This window comes from Alosa sapidissima, chromosome 11 (assembly GCF_018492685.1).
Source record: "Alosa sapidissima isolate fAloSap1 chromosome 11, fAloSap1.pri, whole genome shotgun sequence".
Lineage (NCBI taxonomy): Eukaryota > Metazoa > Chordata > Actinopteri > Clupeiformes > Clupeidae > Alosa > Alosa sapidissima.
In genome coordinates, this window is record NC_055967.1 from 14183725 (window position 1) to 14208766 (window position 25042).

The following is a 25042-nucleotide window of genomic DNA, read 5'->3' on the forward strand; positions in this document are numbered from 1 at the left end:
GTGATTTCTGATAGGCTGTCCCAATCAGTGGCGCCTGCACAATCCAACCACGTTTGACAGGGAAACAACAAATTGAGGGTTTCCAAGATTTTTCTTCTTTCCTTTTTTTTTAGAAGTAGTAACGGGTACTCACGGTTATGGATAGAAATGCAGTGGAGTAAAGAGTACAATATTTGCCTCTCAAATGTACTTGAGTAAAGTCATGAGTACTCCCCAAAAATGATTCTCGAGTAAAGTACAGATCCCTCAAAATTGTACTCAAGTACTGTACTCAAGTAAATGTACTCCGTTACTGTCCGGCTCTGACTGTAGTATTGGTGCCGATGTTTTGTTGCCTGTTGTCCTATTTAACGCGTTAAATGGACAGGAATGCTATTATGGCCTCGTATCAAGATCCAGAAGTATATAGGCTACCTATTGGTTGTTTAGTAATGCAGATATATTTCCCTCACCTCTAAACAGATGCTTCCCCCACAACCTATACACATGACCTATAGACATAAGAAGATATCTTATTCAGTAGTCTAGACACAACCCGAGCACAGTATTTTAGGCCTGTTGTCCTGCTACCACACCTAATTATCCTAACCAACTGTATAAGAATATTTTCATTGTTTTGTTTTTCTATTTTGCTTTGCGTAAATATTTCAACTAAGCACTGTCTATAAACAAACAAAGCATCCAAATTCATTCTCAAACAGTGACAGGACCATGCATGGTCACCTGCATCTCTGGGGGACGAATGTCGCCAACTGCCGCCATCTAGTGGTACAAAGCAGTCATTACTCCAACCTGCACAGTAAACATCCATAACGTCATTTCCGGTACAGTGTAGCCAAACACTGCTAAATCGTTAATAGAAGAAAAATCTGAAAATACTCTTTTGAGGAAAACAGTGTATTTATTGTTTGTCACACACACGTTGTTCGTTCACCAGACGTGGTCCTTCAAGGAAGGTATATCGATACTGTATCCCGTTTAGCATCAGGTACATGATGAAGGTGAGTCGAGTGAATTTGTTTTTGTTTCCCTGACTGACTGACTGACAGACAGACAGAAATAATTTGCGAATAGCTACGATGCTCTGAGCTATTCTTACAAGTTCTTTAACGTGTTTTGCTATTGCATTATTTCAGAATGGTTCCATGTATATATGTTTCAATCTGTGGTATGGCGCAGTTATTTTTTTTTACTGATTAGCCAAAGTGTAGCATCATTTATTCTTTTGGAGCTGCTGCACCCCCCGGGACACATTGGCGCATAATATGAGCATAATGTCTAGCAACCTACCTATTGGCAGCAGGTAGTTTGACGTCTCATCAATCAGGCGCTGCAACCACACATGTAGCCTATCCATAATTTATCTGTCATTCCCATATAGTGAAATTATATTTCTGTATTCTGTAGCCCATGTTAAATAAAGGGGGCTTTAGTAACAGAGGCCTGAATAATCGAACCACAGATGCATACTAGCTTGTACGACACAGTAGGCCTACACATTAGGCTGGTTACCAGAAGTTCTAAAGTGAATGAAGGAACTGAGACAATTGTCAGGGTAAAGAGTGCTGGTCTTTCCATCTGTTGGGTCAAACTTCTTCAACTGTGCATTCTCAGGGTCCAGACACAGATGCAGAGGTTGTGGAGGAGAACAGTTCATCACCTGTGGATGATGCCACTGAAGAACTTCCGCCATACCTCCGCGAAGAACCACCTGAAGGTTAGTCTTCTTCCCTAACCTTACACATCCAAGATTACTAATTACTGCAGCTGTCCACTGTTATCTCAGAGTGTGTCCTGGACAGTAGCCTAATGTTAGACAGTAGCCTAATGCAGTGTTTCTCAAACTTTTTCAGACCAAGGACCACTTAACCAATTAAACAAAAACTCGCGGACCACCTAGCTAAAAAAAAGAGAGTAGACCTACTTCAACAGTGTATTACACAATCGGCCTACTCACTGAACCACCTTGCTTATTGTCTTTGCACTTTGCTTATTGTGTCAGAGGATTCATATGATTTAAACTGGCATATCTTACATAGACAGTGTTGCAGAACTGTTTGGATTCACATACAGTACAAGTTGGTTCAATATTGCAAACAACTCATCTATATTATAATTTACCACGTCTTCTCGCGGACCACTTGGGATAGCTTGCGGACCACCAGTGGTCCCCGGACCACACTTTGAGAAACACTGGCCTAATGCACTTTAGTTCATGTCAGTAAAGTGTAGGCCCATAAGAGCAAGAAGAACATGCATATATACTATTTGACCTTTTCTCAGACACCAAGAAATGTTTTTTTTTTCTTCAAACCTGCACACACTTGCTAACCAACCACAGGCATGAAGGTCATCAGCTGACAGGCACAGTGAAATCCCATAGCCAAGTTAGTAAAACGGGCAACCATACACAGACAATTAATTTAGTTAAGATCAGTGTTCACATGACATTCATTGGCAATTAGAGGAAAAATAGGCAGTAGAGGACTGGAAAAAAATAAAGGACATTTTGTTTCCAGTTAACAACCCTTGTCTTTAATTTAACGTTTGGTACAGAGCGCTCCCAGTTGTAGTAGAAGATTTATGTCATTGGTCATCTTCTTTCTTTTTTAGGTCCCTCTCTGTAAAAAGTATTTATAGCCTTGTGAAAGAAACAGCTGATTCAACGTCTCCTAGGAACACTCTCATCAGCTTGGCCTCCACTCAAAACCGTCTAATTAGGCCACTGAATGCCTGCCCCACCCTTTCAGGTTCACAGGCTCAAGTGACATTTAAAATGATAAAGGTTTTAGTCACCTCAATGCAGGGACACCAATAGCAACATTTTCTTGAGGTCACAGTCAACCTCCATTGTGTCACTGGCTTGTAACGCAGTATGCAAGACTGCCTGCAGGTGGCCACACAAGCCCAGGCAATGCTCCATACTAGTCAGTATTCTGGTTCTCTTTGGAAAGAAACTACAGTTGCTAAGAGGGCTTCCACCTCAGAGCTGCACCACAGATATTGTCAGCCCCTATGATAAGATAGCATTTCACTGGGTTCACTCAAGCTAGTGTAGACACAGTTCAATTAAATTAATGATTGTTTTGTCATTTTGAAGCCATATTGTCTGTAACACCATCAGTTAGCCCAGGGGATATTAAAGAGTATTTGAAGTGTCAACATTTTCTGTATCTTCTACTTTTTCAGCCACCACATAGCCTATTAAAATATTAATTAGCTTTCTAAAGTGTGTCACTAGCTCATCTTACTTAGTCTCCTGAAATACCCTGTTGAACACTGAACCCTTTTAAGTCAACTGTGTTTTGACATATTTGTTTTCACGTGTATTTCAAGCGATATAGCATCATGAGGTGCATTCTCAAGCACCTCAAACGTGTACCAGTGTGGGATCAGTCATGCTGATGATACTGGTACTCATACTGCCTCTGCAGAAAAGGGGGCTTTTCTCTGTGTGATGTTCTGCGTTCTTTATAAAGGAATCTACATAATGTTTTCATGTTAGTGAACAACAGCACCAGAGTGGTCCTTTGGTTCACATATTATGTCCAGTTGGAGTGAGATGGAAGTGTAGTTTTGGTGTGAACGGTCCTTAATTGGCTCCACAGAGTGGGCTTCTCAGCAGTGCAGCAAGGTGGTTGCATAACATATCACTTGCCCCTTTTGCCCAGACTTTTTTGTTGCTACTTTGGAGTTTGGACTAGACATAGACTTAAGATGTGTAGTCCAGATAGATAGATAGTAGTTTGTGAACCCAACATTTTACCATAAACTCACTTTGCATTTGATAATAATTTGGATGCTTGTTTGTTGACCAAGAAAGTTTTGATAGTTGAGGTTATCATTAGTGTTTTTCAAACATATCCTAGTCTCGTCTCATCTCCCATGTCAAACACTTTCTCACACAAATGAGATGTAGGGATGCACCACTATATCAGCTTAACAACATCATTAATGGCTGACGTCGGACATGTTGACTGTTATCAGCCTATTGGCAGACAATATGACATTTACCGATGGCAGTGATGTGTATCTGTTATGTCGCATCAATTCAATCAGTTGTGCCATATTGTGTTATTTGTGGACTGATACGTGCAAAGATAGTGTTATGAAGGGCTGGAAGACTTGAAAATATATATATTTTTAGAATGAAAATTTTTGTTTCCCTAATAGGTTAGGGTTACGGTTAGGTTTGGGGTAAGCAGTTAAAGGTGTTGCCCTGGCAAACAGGAGAAATAAGAATCAAAGAAGAAATATAAAAGAATAGATCAAAGTTGTTTTTTTAGGGTGAATAGACCCTAAACTAAAACATAATAAGGGGTTAGTGGAGAACAAGATGATGTTTCTGTGGTGAAACTAAACTATTATCTGAGTCTGGTTAAAGTAAACAAACAAACAAAAAAAGCCTGTGTCAGCATTGGCTACACCCCCCCCCACACACCCCCGAAAAAAAAAAAAAAAAAAAACAGCCCAGCCCAGAATTTCAGAAAGTGGTGCATCGTAGCATCCACACACTCTCACTCACACTATGACAAACAGCTTGGGAAAGGCCCCATCACTGAAACTGTCTCGCCAGAGTAGGGCCATTTCTCAGACTGTCTTTTTGTGAAAAACCGAAAGGTTTTTTCAGGGGTTTTTTTCCAGTCATAAATTCATGAACTGGCTGTAGCTGCACCAGGGGCTGCCCTCTCTCCCCATCTTTTCACTGCCTTGTGAGCAGGAGCTTTCAGCTGGCTTTTTAAAGGAATCTCCAGGAGGTGCTTAGCTACAGTAAAAGAGCCTTTCTATAAACCTGTGCAGTTGTTTTAAAGTGTCTGTGCAGTGGACTGTTGTGTCAGTGCACTCCCTCACAAAACACAGGAACTGGGCAAAACACATACAGTATATGTGAACAGATGTACTAGGCCTACATACGATCACCTTTTAATACATTAGTAATTAATAGAAGAAAATGAAGTTTTATTGACTTTTCTAAACCCCACCCCTTGGCAAGCCTGTCCTGTTTGCCGACACGGGCCCGGCCGCTCCATCATCCTGACAGATCCAGTGCACAGGGGAGGCGTGAGCGTGATGTGCTGTGAAAGCGTGATGGATGGACTGTCAGGCGGACGAGCTCTCCGAGCACCGTCCACCTGCGCTCCTCCACAGCCTCTTTGATTAGCGGCGTCCTCGCCGGAGAAGCTGCCCTGGGAATAACAGAGGGATGAGAGAAAAAAACAAAAAAGTGACTCATGAGCAGAGCTGAAAATCCAGACGTCCCTCAAAACCCACTGTCTGGGACCAAAATAAAGCTAAAAAGATGTTCTTCCTTTGTGCTTAGCCTTTGAGCGTGAGTTGTGTTCACGACTTAGAACAGTTCAGATCCGTGACAGAACAATAGCTGTTCGTGGTGTGCATGTTTCATTCCCCATGTATGACACTGAAGAATCCCTATTATAGATGAGCAGTTAAGAATTGTATTGTAGGAGGAAATGGAACTTCCATGGAAATGCAGTTATGTTAGTCATGAGGAAATGTGGTATTTCGGTCTAGCTTCTCAATGTGGTGACAAAGATGTCTGATGGGGGTGACTCCATCTGTGGATAGCCATTTCAGAATAAGCCTTAATGATGTCACATTGCAGGAACTGTGGACAGTTAGATAATGGCCTTATGATGTGATTCATTCAGTTCTCATACCAGTATTAAGGCCTGTTCAACTAAAACAATAACTGCAAAAAATACAGTTTATATATCGCTCAATCTAGGATGACCGTGTTCACAGCATGCTCTCTAACAATGACATGAAGAACAATATTGTGGGATCACTTTTAGAGTGATTTTTTAGGGCTGCAGCTATCGATTCTTTTTGTAATCGATTAATCTAGCACTTTATCGATCGATTAATCGGATATTTTTTTTTTTGCATTTTTAAACAACCAAATGCATAACGAAAATGACATGGCTGTAAAATGATCAAGCAATTGGCACAGAGGAGGTATTTATTCTAACTCCAACATTAGGCTACAAAACTAAGCCCATTTATTGCAATTTACCCATTTAGTGTTTTTAAGTGCCAGTGCCATCAATTAAATAATGTTCAAAATGCTCTCTGTAAAATTGCAGCCTCTTGTGCATGACTTAGCTGGGCGAACAAAGCTGTCCATAGGCTACTATGTTGTGAAGTGCTGGGAGGGAGAAGAGGGAAAGCAATTTAATGTATTCATATGTAGCCTACAACAAGTTTCATGCAGATTCCAAAATGAATTCAGTGGAAATGCATGGATTCCAGTTTCTTCCAGTAGCAGCAACTGGAATCCATGCATTTCCCCTAAATTATTTTTGGAATCTGATCCCTTATCATACCTGTTCATTCTTACTCGTTGCTCGACTTATCGTGACTAAATTCAAGATGGCTGCAAACGCTAAACTTCGTGAAGATACTGTCTGTATAAATAGTCTTGTAAGTAAACTACCAGTGCTTTTTCAAAGTTCTCAATGTCTCGTTTTAAATGTCAGGGCCCTCGGAAGTCTACCAATGAAGTGTGGAGATACATTGAGCCTCGTAAATGGGTGTAAAACAGTGATTTATTTGCATGGCTAGCCCGATGCCGAAGCACCACTATTGAAAAAACTGTTGGTAGCATCGGCTAACTAGCGCCAGATTTTGGAGTGCAGGGGACAAGCCGAGATGGGCTATGAGACATACGTTCACACTCGGTATCATGTTTCAATACACTTTAGGTCAATATCACACCGGAATTCTCCTTTAATGCTAGCTAGATAGCTAGTGGAAGATTTATATTAAGATATGTTATAGGTATATATAGGTTACGTTAATATTTGAAGAATATAGTAGTTGGTTAATGAGCATTTTCATCTTGGGATTTAACAGGGAACCTGTGCCCACGTTGTTGGCCTAGTAGCCTACATTACGTCGAGCTGTTGCAAACGCGAGAGACGTCCTGGCTACTGTTGATGAAAATATACCCCGTTTTCTAGCCTCTCGGGGTACCGGCTATCAGTATTACACGTCCCCCTGCAAAACGTTTGACCATGGTTATCCGTCGGGGTTTTTTGAGTTAATAAAAACTCCTATGGAGTTGTCCGAGCTTATGTCCAAGTCCCGTTGAGGCTGGACTGTCATTGGCTCATCAGCGTTTTAAGGGTGGCGCTTAGCAACAGGTGGCAGGGTGGGAATTTTACGGCGGCCACGTCGTTGCCCCTTGCGTTGGCCGTGATGTCCCTTTGAAAATCGGAGGTTCACAGGCCACTGTGGCCTTGGTGCCCCTTTCTTTCTATATTCTGCTTTGCATCAGACTAGCGATTTTTATTTAGCCTATGGCCTGTCAAAGCCATGCTTAGCATTCACAACGCAAATTAATCTAGCCTATGTCTTTACGCAGTGGAGAATGTGACAGCGCACGGCAACTTTGCTGAACTAGCCTACTCTTCACACAGATATTACATGTATCACATCACACGAAAGAGCTTTTTCTCAGCTTTTAAACGATGGTAGCCGCAAGTTGGTGTGGTAAACGGTTCGCAAGAAAAGTAACTTAAATTTATTCATGTTATATTCTTCGCCCATCTCCCTACCCATTAATCTCGGTGGAATACTTCACGAATTTTTCCCGAACACACAAACCATATATCAGAAGAAACAGCAGACTTTACCGAATACAAAGGTGTAAAGCATTCCCCTGTACATTCAGCCATTCCAGAGTATTTTCGTCCGGTTTTACATTTGCAGCAATGTCTAAACTTTGGGCTTCAGGTTTCACAGTGTGTTTAAATTGTTCAATACATGATTTCATAACAGGCCAAATACTAAATAAATGTTACAAATATCGCCTAGATATCTGTAAATATTAAAATCAGCTGACTAAGAGTTTGTCAAAGTAGCCTTAATGATCACAAAATGCTAAGCATGCATGTAGACTATTTGAGTTTCTTAAAGATGAACTGTGCTTAATTGTTCAATACATGATTTCATAACAGGCCACATAGGAAATAAATGTTAAATATAGCCTAGATATCTGTAAATATTAAAATCAGTTCTATGATTAACAGTTCTATGTAATATGTCATGTTTGCTATTAAATTATTAAATAAGGGTTTTAAGGTGAAAAGTACAAAAGTAAATAACACATACAATACATACAGAAACCGCTTGCTTCCATATCTCAGTTTATTTTTTTCCTCATCTGCTGCACAGCAGGTAACATATAGTACATTCTAACGCCGAAATCCTCATAGAGCCCTTTTAAATCTCTGCATGCATTCTAAACTTGGTGCAGGTTGAACTTGTCTAGCACACAGACACACACACACACACACACACACACACACTAGGACTGCTTGCATTGTATGTGAAGACTACATATAATGACTTATTCAAACAAAGCGACACCAGAAATAGTGACTTTGACAAACCTGATTGCCTTCAATATATCAATTTCTATTATTTGAAGTTATTTGAAAACTCATGTGAGGGCTGATGGAACAAGATTGTCGTGGTTATGTGCTTCAGAGAAATTCATATTTTTCGTCATTTCTTCTGATCGTTATTCATTTGTGACTGTGCGCTTCGGAGGTTATCGGGCCCCGAAATGCACAGTCATACCAGCGTGCCACCTGATGTCTAGGGCTGTACTCTGGCTCAGGCTCTGGCTCTCCGACTGCCCTGATACCATCAGCTCCAGTCAGCTGAGCCCCCAGCTGCATCAATAAACCTCCATTAATCAACACAGCTCTGCTTCCTCTCTAAAAGCATCATGGCCCAGGTAGTTTTTTTTACTTCAATTTGGGTCAGCTATATTTGTCCAGCGACAGTAAATCCTGCCAGAGAAGAAGCGAGAGAGAGAAAGAGAGAGTGAGAGAGAGCGAGAGAGAGGGACAGATTCTCTGTCCGTGTTTTTGTAAGGAATGCTGCAGTGGGTGTTCCAGGCTTATTCACATCTGACAGCAATTAAATGATATGGTGGATTGATCCAGCATGGCTCACAAAAATCTGCTCCCACATCGGCCACAAATTCATTCAGTAGATGCCATTAGACGCCTTATCTGCTGTTCCAGAGGTGTGTTTGTGTTTGCCGTGCACTGCTCACTACCTGCTATTAAACAGTCCTCTGGGAGGCTGGGTGCAGACACGGAGCATCAGAAGACAAGATGAAAAACAGCATTGCTGTCAGGTGAGAAAGAGAGAGGGAAAAAAGGAGGGAATGGCAGGGGAGGGGGGGTCTGTTTATCAAATTCGAACAGTTTAGAATTGGGGGAGAAATCCTGTGGTCTCTATTCGACAGCCACCAAAGCTCTCTCATCCAATTATCATCTGCTGTGACAGCGAGGAACAGCTATGTTCTGCCACTTTTGTTTTCTTTTCCAGAGGAGATTAATAAATGATGCCCAGGGAAATGACAGGATGCACGATTTTATTTCTTAGCCAGTTTTTCTCATTATTTATCTGAAAAATATGGCAGTTCTCTACGACCAACCCCCCCATTCCTGAGAAGATGTTGGCTCACCATCTGCATTAGCTAGTGTGGTCTGACACTTCGCAATGGTCTCCAGCCGCCATGCCAAGCATGCCCCACAGCTGTGAGAACCAGGGCAGGCAGAAGGAAGCCCTGGAGACCGTTTTACCCGGGTACCACCAAACATGGGCACAGTTTCCTCCTGGACCCCTTCCTGACATTTCTTTCTACTACAGTAGGTGTTGTAATTTGTTTCTGCAGCCCAAAGGGACTACAGCAGAACAGTAAAGGGTTGTGTGAGGGTTGGAGAGAGGGATGTTGTGAGGGAGGATGGGTGGAGTAAGACTTTTTCATTTGATACAGAATGCAAAACCAAAAAAAAAAAGTGATGGGCAAGGTTTACTTCTTTGCCTTCCATTTTCTGTCTCATTTCATTGAGATGGGACTCAGGTTGTCATACTTAGAGATCTGACCACGCTGTCTGTGTGGCATGGTGCTCTGAGTGGACGGACATTTTGGCTTTGGCAGGAGACGAGGCATGTGCTGAGGAAGACTCTAGATGTACATCTCCCATGCAGACGTATCATTGTTGTTTGTCGTATTATCAGAAACAACGGCATGCAATATCTTAATGTGGTCTGCTTTCAAAAACAGTCAGTCCTCCACAGAGAGAGAGAGGGAGAGAGAGCCTTTGTCAAACATCAAATGAAAAGGCCCTGAGGCTTTTCTAGTTAGACCTTTTGTCTTTCATCAGCTTGTTTCGCAGTGTACTGCTTTCACTGCAGATCCCAGGGCAGCGATGCTAACTATAGACAAGAATAAAAATCTCAGCTGTTTTATCTTTTGAATTTTTAAACAATACCATATGCCTTACCTTTTCGGCGGTTTGGCATGAAAGTTCACAGCTCAGTTGCATTATTCAGTGGGCAGTGTGAAAGTAGAACGTGCTGACAGTCAAGTGTCCGACAGTTTGTGAGCTGAATACATAGTTTGTAATAACAGGCACAGGGAAGGCCATTTGTTTGCCTGAACACAGTCTTGAAGAGTCGTCATATGCAATGAACCAAGCTGAATTTCTAAAGCCCCGGGTTATGCTCTTTGGGAGTGAGCGAAAATGATACTCTGCAAGCAACAGCATGGTGTAGCCCCCCCACCCCCCCGAAAGCATAATTTTGCCCCAGGAGCCCAAAAACATTATTTCACTAATTCACTCAGGATCTCCTCAGCACAGGTACAGCAACATTACCTCTTATCAAGTGTGTCAGCGACAGGGCTCCACATGTGACTAGGCTACCACATCATATGAGGCTGTAGCTCCCAGCAATGACAGGAGCAGGCAGTTTTCACCAGTTGCCTGAGAAACTGCCTCCAGGACGGATGTCATGAGCAGCCATCTAGCCAGCCAGCCCCTTAGCCCTGCAGACAGACACACACACAGCCTCAAGGCTGGTGTCATGAACGGCTGGTTTCATGGTGTGAGTTGCAGCAGACAGCACCAGCAGTAAAAAGGCCAGCGGCCCTGTGGAGATGGTGCAGCGCCAGCTCATCAGCAGGCCTGCTGCTCGTGCGTCCAGGATGTCCAGACGTGTTGCGGAGCAGAAAGATGGGAGATAGGAGGACAGGAAATGAAGAGCCGCGGTGTCTCCCCGGCGTCCTCCACAGGGCCTGAGGGATATTAAAATGTGTACTGTCAAAGGTGATGAAACGCGGCGCCCCAGGCTCATTACTGGCCGCTCTCTGTCCTCAGCTCTTATCTCATTCACACTGGGTGACTGAAGACAATATGGCCACCATGGCAGCTTCACTGGATGGTACTGTATCTGCTCTATTTCCAAATAGAGTTGGGTCCAGATGAGGACAGACCCAGCAGTCTCTCTAGATGTGCAGTGCAGTGGGATTATAGACAGTAAGATGGAGGATATGGCTCACTGGATTTGTTCAGCATCATACTTGATTTTGTAAGGGATAATGGACAACACAACATTCAAGGACATGTTGCCACCTTGAATATGTATTATTCTCTACAAACCAAATGCCATGCAGTCACACTCACAACAGTTGGCATACTTGCATTGTATTAATTTGTTCAGAAAGGATTGAGGTGGTTCAAGTCAATGACTCATGGGTTTATCACAAAACTAGAAACATTCTCTTTCTACTTTTTTCTGTCTAGTCTGTTTGCTTGGGCATAATGTAGGCCTATTTGCATTACAAGTGTTATGGAAAGACCTGATTTACATGCACAGTTCAAGCACAGTCATTGTGTTTGTTTTTAATAATGACATTTGAGTTCACGATTTTAATGATTTTCTTTTGTTGAGTATTTTCTGGTTTTGAAATTCATCATGTAGGCATGAACGGATTATGAACTTTCGGGCCCCTGGCCCCAGATGTATTAAGGGCCCCCCACTAATTGTCGCATATGTGGGAGGGGGGGTTGGGTGTCCTCCCCCAGAAAATGTTTAATTTGTTTGATGTGATTTCCTGTATTCTGGTGCATTTTGGGAATGGCCAATACTAAATTCAATCAGATTCATAGCCTACATCCTGACTTGTTGATACTGAGGCAATGCTTCCATGCAAACGCTTGGGCTTCAGGGCCCCCTGACCCCTTGGGCCCCTGGGCCTGGGCCCGGTAGGCCCGTGCAATAATCCATCCTTATGTAGGCCAATTTTATCCCGGTCCCGAATTTCACCCATTCTCATCTGGTCACCCTAAAAACAAAGAGTATAGGCCTACCTTACACAGCCTCTCCTTGAGTCTCTCTCTCTCTCTCTCTCTCTCTCTCTCTCTCTCTCTCTCTCTCTCTATGAACGGACACGCCCCTCAGCACGCACATTTAATCCAAGCATTTACAATCATGCAAGCAATGACTAAATTGCTATTAAATCCAGTTAGCATTATATTAGCACACTGCACTGACTGGGGAAACTGAACCAGTACTAGACTATAATGAGCTAGCCAATTAGGCTACTTTATTTACAATATTTCCAGGCTTCAACCAGTGCTGCTGACAGCTGAAGCGGCAAGAGACAGAAAGAAAGAACTGTTGGAGCCTAATCCTAGTTTAGTAACAGCACCTAGGCTGTAACATCTGCATATTGTGTGCTGTCATGAATAAATAATCAGAAATACAGTATTTTTTTCTTTTTATACCAGTAATTTATATAACAATATAATATAATAATAATAATATAAATATTAAAAGATAATTATGCTATACATAGCCCAATATGCTCCTATCCCCGGTCAGACACCTTAACTGACATATTTCCTGCGGGAAACCCTGACTGCAGCTTATTCAACTAAAGAAGTAGTGAGAAAATCACATTGTGAACTTAAAGTCATGAATCATATTGAATCGTGAGTTGAGCGTATCGTCACATCCCTAGAATAACCCCATGGAGTTTACAAAGGGCAAACAGTCTTTTGTCATGAGCTGTCATGAGAATGGAAATGTAACAAAATTACAAATGTGGCAGGTTTTACCTTTTGAGACCATGCTTGAGACACAATAAAAGAAATCATGCCCACATGTGGTCAAAATAAAATGTGTTTGGTCGAAATAAAAGCTTGGCTACAGGAGCTATTTGGAAAGGATATTTCATTTTGAGGTTTAATGAATAAGGTTAGCTGTGACAGTTTTGACTGTTACTTTGCAGCATTAATAAAACAGTGCACTGAATCTTTTACGTAATTCTGTCTCCAGACTAAAATGTCAACTCTCAGGACAATATTAGTCATTTTAGAGCATGAAATAAAAAGACAATGCTATGAAGCACACCCATTTAGAGGAAGTTGCCCTTTATTGTAAGTGTACTAAAAACCTTTTTAAAATGATATAATATATTCAGCATTTAACCATCACATAAGCCAACACACACATTTGATGTGTTTTCAGGGCAACATTTTTTTTGCCCACACCACAGAACCTGTCTGGGTTTAACTGGTAGCCTCAAACAGCATTATGCAACTCCAGTCACCTACCTGGCTCTCATCACTTGGCTCCAATAAATATTGGTGCCCTGCCTCTGCCATGAGAAAGGAATAGTTTGCAGAAAACAACTTGCATAATTCAGCTAATACTGCATAATGCAAGTGATAATAGTCAGCTTGTAAGCATGTATAGGAGGTCCGTCAGTGAAGAGAATATGCTTTAGCTACAGAAAGTTTACAGATGTAGCTAGGAGTGAAAAAACAACGTTCATTAACACAATTCCGCTGGCATAAAGTCAAGTTGATCACAGATGCTTGTATTTCACTGGTGTTTATTAACACTTTGACAGGAACGCAAGGTAAAATGCTCCATGGAGACAGATGCTAGGTGTGACAATATCACTTCTGTTCCAAGTGGATCTTCGAGAATCATTTTGAACTCAAAAGTACCAAACCTCTGTGAGTAACCTTCAGCATTTTTTTCCGTTTGTGCCACATTTACTTGCTTTCTGCCACAGTGCTACTGTACATGACACTTCTCTTGCTGGACCATAACAGAGATTAATGTCTGAGATGGTCCCAAGGACCATGTGCAATGGCCTGTGTTGTTTGGTATGGGGAGAAAAGGGTAGTTTTCCTTGGATATAATGAGCTGCATCTTAACAAATGCACAGATGTGGTCTTTGCAATGATATGTCCCATTGGATTAAGTGAAGTAGGCCATTATATCAGCTCACAAATCCTACTGCAACATTATATAAAGTAGGAACAGAACAGTGGAACAGTGCTTCTGTGTATGTAATTGCAGTATCTTTTGTCAGCATACACACACATACTCCAGCACCTCTGACATTGTGTTGGATAATGATATCTATTATTCACTTAATCAGTGTAAGGCTCTTGGGTTACGCAGCTTATTCAGTACACCTTTTTTAGATGGCTTTCTATTGTGTGTGTGTGTGTGTGTGTGTGTGTGTGTGTGTGTGTGTGCAAAACAGTAAATGCATTCTATTGTCATTCACATTCTGGCAAAACAAGCTGCATGTCTTGTTTCCCCGCTGAAGTATAGAGTGTAGTTTCCATACACCATAATATGAATGGCAGCCTTTATAAACAAACTAACAGGACTGACCTTATTTCAGTTTCCCGTTTCCACATAAGCACTGACATTTACCTGGTCTTGTACGTGGTGTGCGTATAGAAACATGGCCCTTGGCTGGGCTACAGGTAGAGATATGTGAGCACAGCATCCCACACAGAGGCCTACATGTTACAGTTCAGCTGCAAGGACATTTTCTTAATTTCCCTGGCTTCCTGTCTGGCGACGTCTCTATTTTTCTGCCTGTCGATATCTTCTGATATAGTCTTCCTATCCACATCACCCTCCCCCCTCTCTCCCTCGTTCCCCTAACTACCATGCAACTTGATGCAATACTTATGCAATTTATTTTAAAAGTTATGTAATATGTCAGTCACCACTGCTTAGACCCTCAGAAGTGCTGGATTGTGGAGTGTTTTAATGGGCAAGGTGGAGGATTTTCTTCGTGCTCAGAATTCCCACCCATAAGCATCACAAGCACTCTGGTCCAGAGTCTCAACAAGTCTACTGTAGACTCTACGCCAGGGGTCGGCAAGTAACTTTGGCCGCGGGCCAGTATTTTTCATGGCCAATAGACGGCAGGCTGCAGGCCAGAGCAGGATATTACTAATATTTAAACGTAGCTCCGGTCTACTAGTCCACACACATCTACACGGAGAATGGATAATAACTCGTGAAAAAAAAACATGGATGGGCCCATTGATGGTCTGCTTAAGTAATTAAATGGTCTTGATTAACTCTGTTTTATCCTCCCTTTCAATATTGGTAATAGTAAATTATTGTTGGGCTACAATAATTTTGGCGATGGACTGTTTAACATGGAGCCTGACTTATAACTTATTCAAATTACTTCTTTGGACAAATTCTCTTACTTTAATTCTTAAATACTTGGTTGACTAATGCTCTGACACTGACAATGTTACAATGTGTATTGTTTACCTACAAGGAATATTAACGTGCAGAGTGAGGAGCGTAGCCTACTACAGGAGTTAACTGGGAGAAAATGTCTTAGTCAAAAAGTCTAAAGAGGGAAGTTTTACCCCGAACTTAGAGCCTATTTAAAGGAATGGAAAGAAAATTTGGTGTTCATCTTACCCGATATGCTTTTGGTGTTGAATATGCAAAGGTGTCGCTGTTTGAAAAGAATATCAGACGGCACTAGCCTACCAGACAGAGCGGCACCTTCAAGGTGGCCTATCCGCTCCAGACAGCGGCACAAAAGTGCAACATTCAAGCACTGGCAGGGGGCTACGCACAGAGTAGGCTAGATCCTATTGCGTTCTGGGGTTCTTTCTATATTTGTTTAAGCACCCGCGGACTGATTGGTGAATAGGCTATTTGTAAATCGATATTGTAAAAAAAATGTTTTTAAAAAATCGTACTACCAGAATAATCTGACGGCCCAAAGAGTGCCAACCAATGCTCTACGCCTTTTGAGTTACTTGGTGTTTTAAGCCCCCAACATTGTCTTCCAAGAAGCGCGGCATGGTAGGCACTAGGGTTAGGGTTAAGGTTAGGGTTAGGGTTAGGTGCCTTGAAGTCGACGGTGGGGGCTTAAAACACCAATGATCACCTTTTGACTGAAGGGAAAAATAGTGTGTGTGGCAGTTATTAAATGATTCAGCATTAAAGGACCAGTATGTAGGAAATAATGGAAAATAAATTGTAACCATTCCAAAAATGATCACCATATGTCATCAGAGAGTAAGGAAACAAGATGAATTGAAGTAATGGCTTATTTGACAACATTACTATAACCCGTAAAACCCATAAAAGAAAATGAGTTATGTGGCGGAATCTCTTGGAATTTTCATTTATGTTTTGAACGATTAATTCTAGAGTAGCGTATTAATAATGGGCTGGCATGTCCTCCTATTTGTGTTGCCAAATTAGCAAAGGCCAACTGTCAACTTGCTGTCAGTTGTAGTCATGAACGCCTACGAGAGGCAGGCAAATTTCCAAAATTAAAACAAGAAACAAATTAAGTGGACATCAGAGGAGCTTCCTGAGATAGCGACGTCTTCGTCAAACGAAGAATATCAAGTCTGACACAGGGCTGGCATTTCTCCACGACAGGTAGCCTAGGCTAAACTTCATCTGCATCACTAACTTCAGCTAAATATGTAACGTTGGTTAGAGAGGTATTTTTTGTTTTCACTGTTTCCGTAATTTGTAGCTGGGTCGTTAATGTTAGCTAAGTCTTCATTACATCTGGCAACCCAGAAGAGGTTCGTGTCTGGTAGTCTTGAGAACGTTCACCAATGTTTTGATTTTGGCCTATAGAACGTTCGGTAATAATCCTACAAATCGCTCCTTTAATGATATTTTCTGCCATATAATGGAGAGTTCCATTATCAGCATCATAGTTGGCCCCACAAGGCTTCCTATCCGTTTTAACATTCCATACAGTATGTTATCTTAATGCAGAGGAAGTAGATTGGGAACCAAATAGAATGTTCAAGCATTGTTTTTGTTTTTATTGTTGAAAGGGACTATTAGATATCTATATAAATCCCTTAGTTTATGGCCTGATGCTGTAAGTTGGATATCCAGTGCAGGGCATGCTACAGTAAGCAGCAGGGCACACTGACTAGTGCAAGTATGCATCATGCAACAAGGAGGGCAGGAAGCATCCTCAGGTGCCCTCAGAGAACAAAGGATCACCACCCCTCAGCTTTTCTCTTTCCACCACATATTTACACAGTGGTCTCTTACATGCTCCCTCTCTCTCCCTCTCTCTCTCTCTCTCTCTCTCTCTCATTCCTTCTCTCTCTTTCTCTGTTCCATCTCTCATTTTCTTCCTCTCTGCTCTTTGCTTGAGAGCACAGCAGCTGTGTGACGGCCTACGAGACGAGTGATCACGGCGGGGCGGTGATGGGATGTGTTTGAAGCGGTGAGAAGATACGAGCAAGACAGGAGCCGTCGTTTCCAATGTTGTCTCCCTCTACCTTCTTCCCCACACCCTAATTTGCCCAGTTCCGCCTCTCCCCTCCTGAGCACACTTCCAGCCCACGGGAGAGAGGAATGGACCTGACACAAACTACTCTGTCGTTTAGATGAGAAAAATTATGTGGTGAAAGCTTCAGGTTCTTCATTCTGTGATATTACATTGCCAAGGTAACCCCATATTAGTTCTTTTTTTTCTGGGTGTTTTTTGTTCTTCCTTTGAGAATGAGCTACTACATCTTTCTCTTGAGAGAAAAGCCTGTGTGCTGCGGAAGACCTTTTCCTTTGGCCTTCCAAATGGCATTGTTCACTGGCATGTGTTTGAAGACAAAGTGACATTTTAGTCTTTTCTTAGGAATTGGATTGATCTTTCCGAGGTTCCTGTTGGAAAGAGCAAAGTGATATTTCCCCCGTGGAAAGAGGGGAGGAGGAGTGAAGAAGGGGGAGAGGGGAAGAGAGGGAGAGAGAAATATGGTAACAGAGAAGTGAGCAGGGGGGCTGCAGTGTGTTGAACCGCCCACCCCAAGCTGGTCTGAGAGGGATAAATAGTTCTACAGGGAGAGAGAGAGGGAGAGAGAGAGACAGAGAGAGGGGGAAAAGAGAGAAAGAAAGAAAGAAAGAAAGAAAGCAAGAGAGAAATGTAAGAGGCAGCAGTTAGAGTATATCATCATCAGTGCTTGAAATAAAGCCTGTTTTCATAGACCTCTTTTCTCAGAACTGTTCTCTTTTTGGATGCTGTAGGCACTCCATATTGCGCATGTTTCCCATTTTAATTATACCAAGTGTGTTTACAGACATTTTCGTTTTTAAGTCATGGTATGGAATTTGTCCTTAGAACTATCAAATTTGACGCATGCTTGTATTGTCTACCAGAGGAGGAACCGACTATTAGAGAGAGTGTGATGTAAATTATGTGCCGCTACACACAGTTGATTGACACCCGTGACATAAGATACAGAAAGAGCTTAAGCTCACGACATGATCAACACATTGTTCCAATCCCATCGTGCAGCTTATCGCTAATTTGCAATGGTGTGCATACCACACACACACACACACACACACACACACACACACACACACACACACACACACACACACACACACACACACTGCAATCAGCGGAGACCTGCGCAGGCCAGGCGGGGCCGACGCTGCCGAGTGCAGATCGCTTCTGCCCCATCAGCGGGGAGATTGATTAGTTTCGCCACCTCCTTTATTAGCCTGCCGCCGCAGGGCGGTCATTAGTTAGCAGAGATTAAAGATGGTTACTTCTCTGGCGCACACTCAGGCAGGGCCTAATGAGATAATGGCAGGCCGCACGCACTCCGCGCAGAGGGCTCCACTCGCCGGGGCGGGAGAGAGGGCGCCGGGGTCAGCGAGGGACACTGTGATGGGAGGGCCGAGGCTGGGGCCGGAGAGGTGGACATGAGAAGTGTGATGGTGCAGCGGGCCGCACTCCCCCACCTCATCAGTAACAGCCTGCGTTTAAGCAATTTGTCAGCTCAGCAGGCAATGAGCACGGTGGGAAAGGAGAGACTTTGACTTTGTCAGTCTCACTGACAGAAAACTCTCAACGGCTCCTGCACACTGATCATGGTTGTGTATAATGTGGGGGCGCATGCATTCACTGCAATCAAAAGAAATGACAGAGAAAGTGTAGTTTAGTTTATTTGAGTTGAGTGATTTTAATAAGAACTTCAACACTGATATTTTGTGTTGGTAAAAGAAATGCCAAATAATTGTGTCCAATATGCCAACAGAAAGAAAACCTGCCAAGTTGCTGCCAAAACAAACAGTTATCCAATAGGACTTGACTTGACTAAGATAACTGCTTCTGCGGTGCAAGCTGTGGAATGAGATGCTGTTTTTTCCTTCTTTTAAGTTTAGGACTGCACAGAGGTTGTTGAGTGAGAAAATACTTAATTACCACTTTGCCAAGCTTAAAACGCTGGCAGCTAGTTTTTTTAATTGCTCTGCAGATAAAGTGTTTGAGGAGGTGTTAAACTCACACAGTGTTATCACCTAGGAAGAACTTAGCCACTGCTGAAACACACACACACACACACACACACACACATACACACACATACACACAACAACCTCAATCACATCTTGTCGATGAGGATTAAACTACCCTAATAATGTTCCTGCTGCTTGTTTCTATGCGCCAGAAGAGAATCTGCTACTCCTCATTGCCAGTGATAACAGCCCACCCCCCATCAGGCGCATGAAGATGTGTCTGACCTGTTTTCCTATTACTCTAGAGGCCGCTCATAGTGCTGTGAGCACAGGCTCTCTGGTGGCTTAAGCAGAATAATAAGCTCAAGTTTGGAGAAGGGGTGGGGAGCGGGGGCTTCTCTCCGGATTTTCCAGACACTCGAGTGTCACTTTGGTAGAGCTGAGTTGTTCTTGTTTGGATACATGGGGATTTTTCTGCCCACTCACGCCAGCTTGATCTATTGGCTTTGATCGGCTTGTTATTGCCTTGTTTTGAGGGTGACTCACTCTGCTTTACATCACTGTGGATAGACATGGAATGAGAGAGCAGAAAAAGAGACATTCAGACAGACAGACAGACGGACTCAAGTGTGTGCAGGTTGGAGAAAGAATGAGCAGTGTGTGTGTGTGTTTTTGAGGTTGTCGTCTCAGTGAGAGGTAGGGCGTGTACTGTGTGGTGTGTGTGCGAAGAAGAGCGGTCTGTTTGTTTGTGCGTCTGTCCCTCTCGTTGAGTCCAGAGGCGGTCCGGCTGTGGTGTCCCAGGCTCCCACTGGGCAGAGGGGGCACAGGCCGTGCCCTGGTTCACAGGCAGCAGAGAGCACCACAGCTCTGGGCAGGGGCTGAGCTGAGAGTGTCGTGTTTGTCCAGACAGCTGTGAGCCATAAGAAGACAGTGTCTTCATTCTGCAGGAAGAGGATGGCTACTGGCTGATTTTATTTTCCACCAGTGAGCTGTGAAGCGGTATCCGCTTAAGCGCCTATGAGAAAAGATTAGGCTACAAGGCAAAACAAAACAAAAACAGAGATCTTGCTCGAATTCAGGGCTGGCATTTTGTCCGGCAGAGAAACACAGAAATAAATAGAAGCTGGATCACAGGGATGCTGTGCTGTGGTATGATAAAGTATTGTGTAAAGAAGAAACTTTAGACTAGAACTTGCCAACTAAAACTCTTCTGGCCCAAGGAACACCTCTGAGAGGGATTGTCAAGAATGTCTAAGCTATCTAGCAAGGGCCACCTCATTTAATGAATGAATGTGTACTTCGTTGGGTGTCATTAATGGACTAGCTCACCTTCAAAACATCTATTGATTTCACTGAAATACAATATCTTGTCCAATCAGTCAGCTGCTCTATGGCTCAGAACATACAAATTTGCAGCAGTCCCAAACATGCTGCATACACACACACACACACACACACACACACACACACACACACACCACACAGAGAGAGAGAGAGGTGTAGAAGCTAAGTCTGAAGAAGCTTAATCCTGGTATTTGATGTCATTTCCTCTTGGTGTAATAGGCGGTGTCCCAACCCTTTGTCCAGTTGATGTACAGTAGCATAGAGTGTTTGAGCTCGTCTGTGAAGCTCCTCTCTCTAATCTCCCTCTGTTTGGGGGAGGGAAGGTGAGTGGTGGAGTGGTGGTGTTTGCTTGAGTCACTGAGCAGTCAGTGAAATAGCTATGATTGTTTGAGAGGTACTGAGGATCCTGTGATGTGTCATGGAAGACCACTGGGAAAAAAAGGCTTGAAAAGCAGGTCTGGCTGAAAGCAGTTTTCTGTTCAATGGGGAAAATCTCAGATGTCCTCAACTTATTGATGTGGTTCGAGGAGGAATTTGGTTACTTGGCTGCCTCATTAAAACACTAAAAAAACATCCAGGTTTCGACACTTTGAGCTCAAACTCCAGTGTTCTCACCCACTTGGAGCTCATCTTACTGGCATACTATCTCTCTGAACAAAGACTGAGATTTGGCAAAACGCATATTCTACAAGAGTCTAACAGACTCCTCTGTGTCAACATCAACTCCAAGTGTGTCTCTGTTTCAACGATAGACACACTTACTCCTGCTAAGACAGATGGATAATGAGACGCATTTATTATTGTGGAATTTTCTCCATGGTAAAGCTCTGAGGGTAGAATGTGGCCCATTTGAGGACCCAGAGGAAAGATAACGCTGTGCTGAGGGGCTGTCTGCTGTATGGAGATGTGCTGTATGCTGGAGAGTCCCTATGGGAAAGCATACATCAACTATCAAGTGGTAGGATGTTTAAAATCAGTCCTGTCCAGCAAGCTGCCATGTCTGCACATACAGTAAGAGGACTTCCCGTCCACTTTTTTTAATATGAAGTGGACTAAAGTCCCTCAGTGGCATATGTGCATGGGTTTATTTCTGGACACAGGGTGAGTGGGAGTTATCAGAGACAGAATTTACTTCAGATCAAAGGGGAAGCATTTTGGAGAAAGTCACTACAGTTAGGGTTGAGAATGTTTGGTCTGTCCCTGCTCAGAATACTAATCGAGAGTATTTTTATTTCATTATTTTACAGTCTTTTAGTAAAGCATGTTTATTTTTCACATGGGTGGTGATTCACTACAGCGCTTGATCCACACTGGACCTTTGTGTCAGAAAAGGCAACTGAAGCCTCATCCTTGAGAGAGAAAGCGCACCATGATTCACCGTAACCCTTTTACATCAGGCCGTGAAACACGTTTAACACCTCCTCAGCCTTTCAAAGGCTCTATAGCAGCCTTCTACCTATAAACGTGTGTTATTATAATGCCAGGCATTGTCAGGTGGGAGGCAGGTTGCTTACAAGGGTTGTTTTTGCCAGCACGGTGTGCGTGGTTGGACTCACATATGGTGTCATTGTCTACCTGAAACTGCTTTTGATGATTGATATTTTTAGATTACCTCTCCCTGTTCACACCACTTGTTGACAATGGCTCCTTTTCAGAACGTTTCATACCAAATAGATACGTGTCCAGTTTTATATTGCACATATTTTTTGTTGAAATGGTACGAGTGTCGCAAACTGATACAATGAATCCCATTGTCATCCCTCCAATTTTGATAACATCTGAACTGCAGTACCGCTCTGTATTCAGACAGAATTGTATAGAATTACATTATTATAGCCGTCTGGTCGGGATTTCACGTTACACCTTGGATGAAAATATTGGTGGGAACTGCAGGTGGCCGCTACTCATGTTGCCCTGTGCTCTGTTGCAGACTTGGAGAAAGACCACCCGAAGACGGAGGCGGGCGTGATCTGGCGGGTGACGGGCGGCCTGTTCAGCATGACCCGGGGTGCAGTGGGCGCCACGCTGGGCGGAGTGGCCTGGGTGGGCAGCAAGAGCTACGAGCTCACCAAGACGGCGGTCACCAGTGTGCCCGCCGCTGGCGTGGGCCTGGTCAAGGGCAGCGTGTCCGTGGTGACCGGAGGGGTGGGCGCGGTGGGCTCCGCAGTGGCCAGTAAAGTCACACCAAAGAAAAAGGACAAGTCTGACTAGGGCCTCGCCGATCAGTCCAACTGCCCACTCAAGACCTGACAACCCTGCCCACCCCACCCCACCCCACCTCTCAATGGCCTCTGTCTGCTTCTGTGTCTGCCCACTCAATTGATCAACAAGACAGATGTTTTTTTTTGTTACAAAAAGAATAATGACAATGTTATTGCAAACAATCTGTTACCGAGGTACTTGTGAACGTAGCAATTTAAAATTTAATTTACTTTTGACTTTTTTTTTTCTTATTTTGTGTGTTTCTGGGAGATGGGTGTATCTTGATATGTGCAAGCAATGTAGGGGTGAGTGTTGCTTAATGTTTGTAGACATGTAGACATTCTGATTCACGGCATGAGGCCACAAACCAACCGTCTGTGCTGAACTTCTTGCTTATGTTGTATTGAATTTTAAGCTAAACTGTACATTCAGCCTTGATTTCACAGACGTCCATTGGTCCAACTTATGTTCATGTTTAACAGTGTTAATTAGTATGAGCCCAAGCTCAGTGCAAACAATTACTTGCTAGTATTTCCAGTTCAGATTTGTTTCAGTTCAGATTTACAGTGTAGGACGGGTGCTGGGGCACAGCGGAGCGAGTCCTCTGAGGGGGAGTCTTTATAGCACACTGGCTAACACATAGCAGCCCTCTCTTTTGGATCATGAATGAGCAGTACTGGCAGTTGTTAATAATGTGAGTTTAACATTGAACTTTGAAATGCTGACTCACAAGATGACCCATGTCTATGAGTCGTGTCTGTCTCAATGGTTAGTGTTGAATTGCAGCCTCAGAATCAAGTGTTTGATTTGATGTAAGGGTGGTTCAGAGGATGCAACATTTGCTGTGAATGAAATGTCTCTTTCTTTTGTTACCTTTCATGTAAGGACAGCAGACTATTTGGGCTGGATGTGAAGTTCATGAAAGTGTATCTGGTGAGGAGCTCAGAAAAGGGTAATTTGCTTCTCTGTGCAACAGGAGTCTCCAGGCTTGTCAACACTATTAATACGTAACCATGAGAACAAAGGATCGCTACAGGATGTGAGGAGACATTTAGTCCTGACATTTTCTCTTCTTGATTTAAATGTACATCCACGTGCCTCAGCTTTTAAGGAAAGTAATGCCACTCAAGTCCTTTATAAAAATGTGACATTCCTCTGTTGTCGCAATGCTGTGTACTCCTTGTTCCTCTTTAAATACGCTGTTTTGTCAGAAGGAAAATCTTTTCAGACAAACAAAAGAAAACCCTTGCTGAGAACACTGGGCTGTTATCTCTGAGAAGTCTTTTTCCTGGCCTTTCATCCTTCAAAGGTGGTCGATTTTGGAAGCAAATTGTCTGGGAACTTTTGTATTAAAAGTTACAATATTGACCAAATAGATAAATATAAACATCTGAAATGTGTTTGAACAAATATACAGCACTTTTTGGTTTCTTTGCGTGTTCCTTTATCATTTTCTTCTGAATTCCACAACTTTTTTGCATAGTGTTTTTTGAGCATTAGAGCACTGCATGCTTCACGCTGTAGTCTTCTAAACACTGTGTATCGTTTAACTTATTATAAATCTGTTTCACTTTTTATGCTTTTTTTTCTTTGTCTTTTTACATGCTCATCTGCATTATGTATTTCTCATAGCTTATGTCTTGGAAACTCTGTTACAATTAACTGGACTTTTAAGACCAGGTAGATTTTGTCTATTATAGAACTATTTTTGCTAAATCTGCTGTATTCTATAAATAAAGCAATTCTGTATTTTAAAAAAGAAATATGTGCTCCAGTTTGCATTTTTGTTGATTTCCTCACAGTATTCCATCAATATGATGGCCCAAATCCAACCGTATCCCACCCCAGGCAAACTACCTCTATTTTAACACACTACTGCTATAGCATTTAGAACATTAAGTTGGCCTTAACATTAAAGTATAATTCCAGCGAAAATTGACCCAGAGGCTTTTTTTCTGCATTAAAACACATCAATAAGCCGTGGAGACCGTATTTTTCGCTGATCAACCCCTACAGAGCTTGCTCCGGTATACGCTATACAGTAGCCCCAAATAGCAAACAGTGGATTAGCTAAGGGCCATGAGCGAGAAGTTGGCCT

General features: G+C 42.7%; 1 protein-coding gene across 1 annotated transcript; it reads left to right on the forward strand.

Annotated features, from left to right (window-relative positions):
- Window positions 1-819: 819 nt before the first annotated feature.
- Window positions 820-24707, forward strand: zgc:101566 (uncharacterized protein LOC449823 homolog). Its single transcript, XM_042110892.1, has 3 exons — window positions 820-1001; window positions 1615-1717; window positions 22673-24707. The coding sequence occupies exons 1-3, from the start codon at window positions 993-995 to the stop codon at window positions 22951-22953; spliced, it is 393 nt and encodes a 130-aa protein (XP_041966826.1). The 5' UTR covers window positions 820-992; the 3' UTR covers window positions 22954-24707.
- Window positions 24708-25042: the final 335 nt, after the last annotated feature.

Excerpts from the sequence above, each read along its gene's own strand:
- zgc:101566 (XM_042110892.1), top strand. Across the intron at positions 1,718-22,672 it reads CCGCGAAGAACCACCTGAAG|ACTTGGAGAAAGACCACCCG; the intron begins GTTAGTCTTCTT and ends GCTCTGTTGCAG.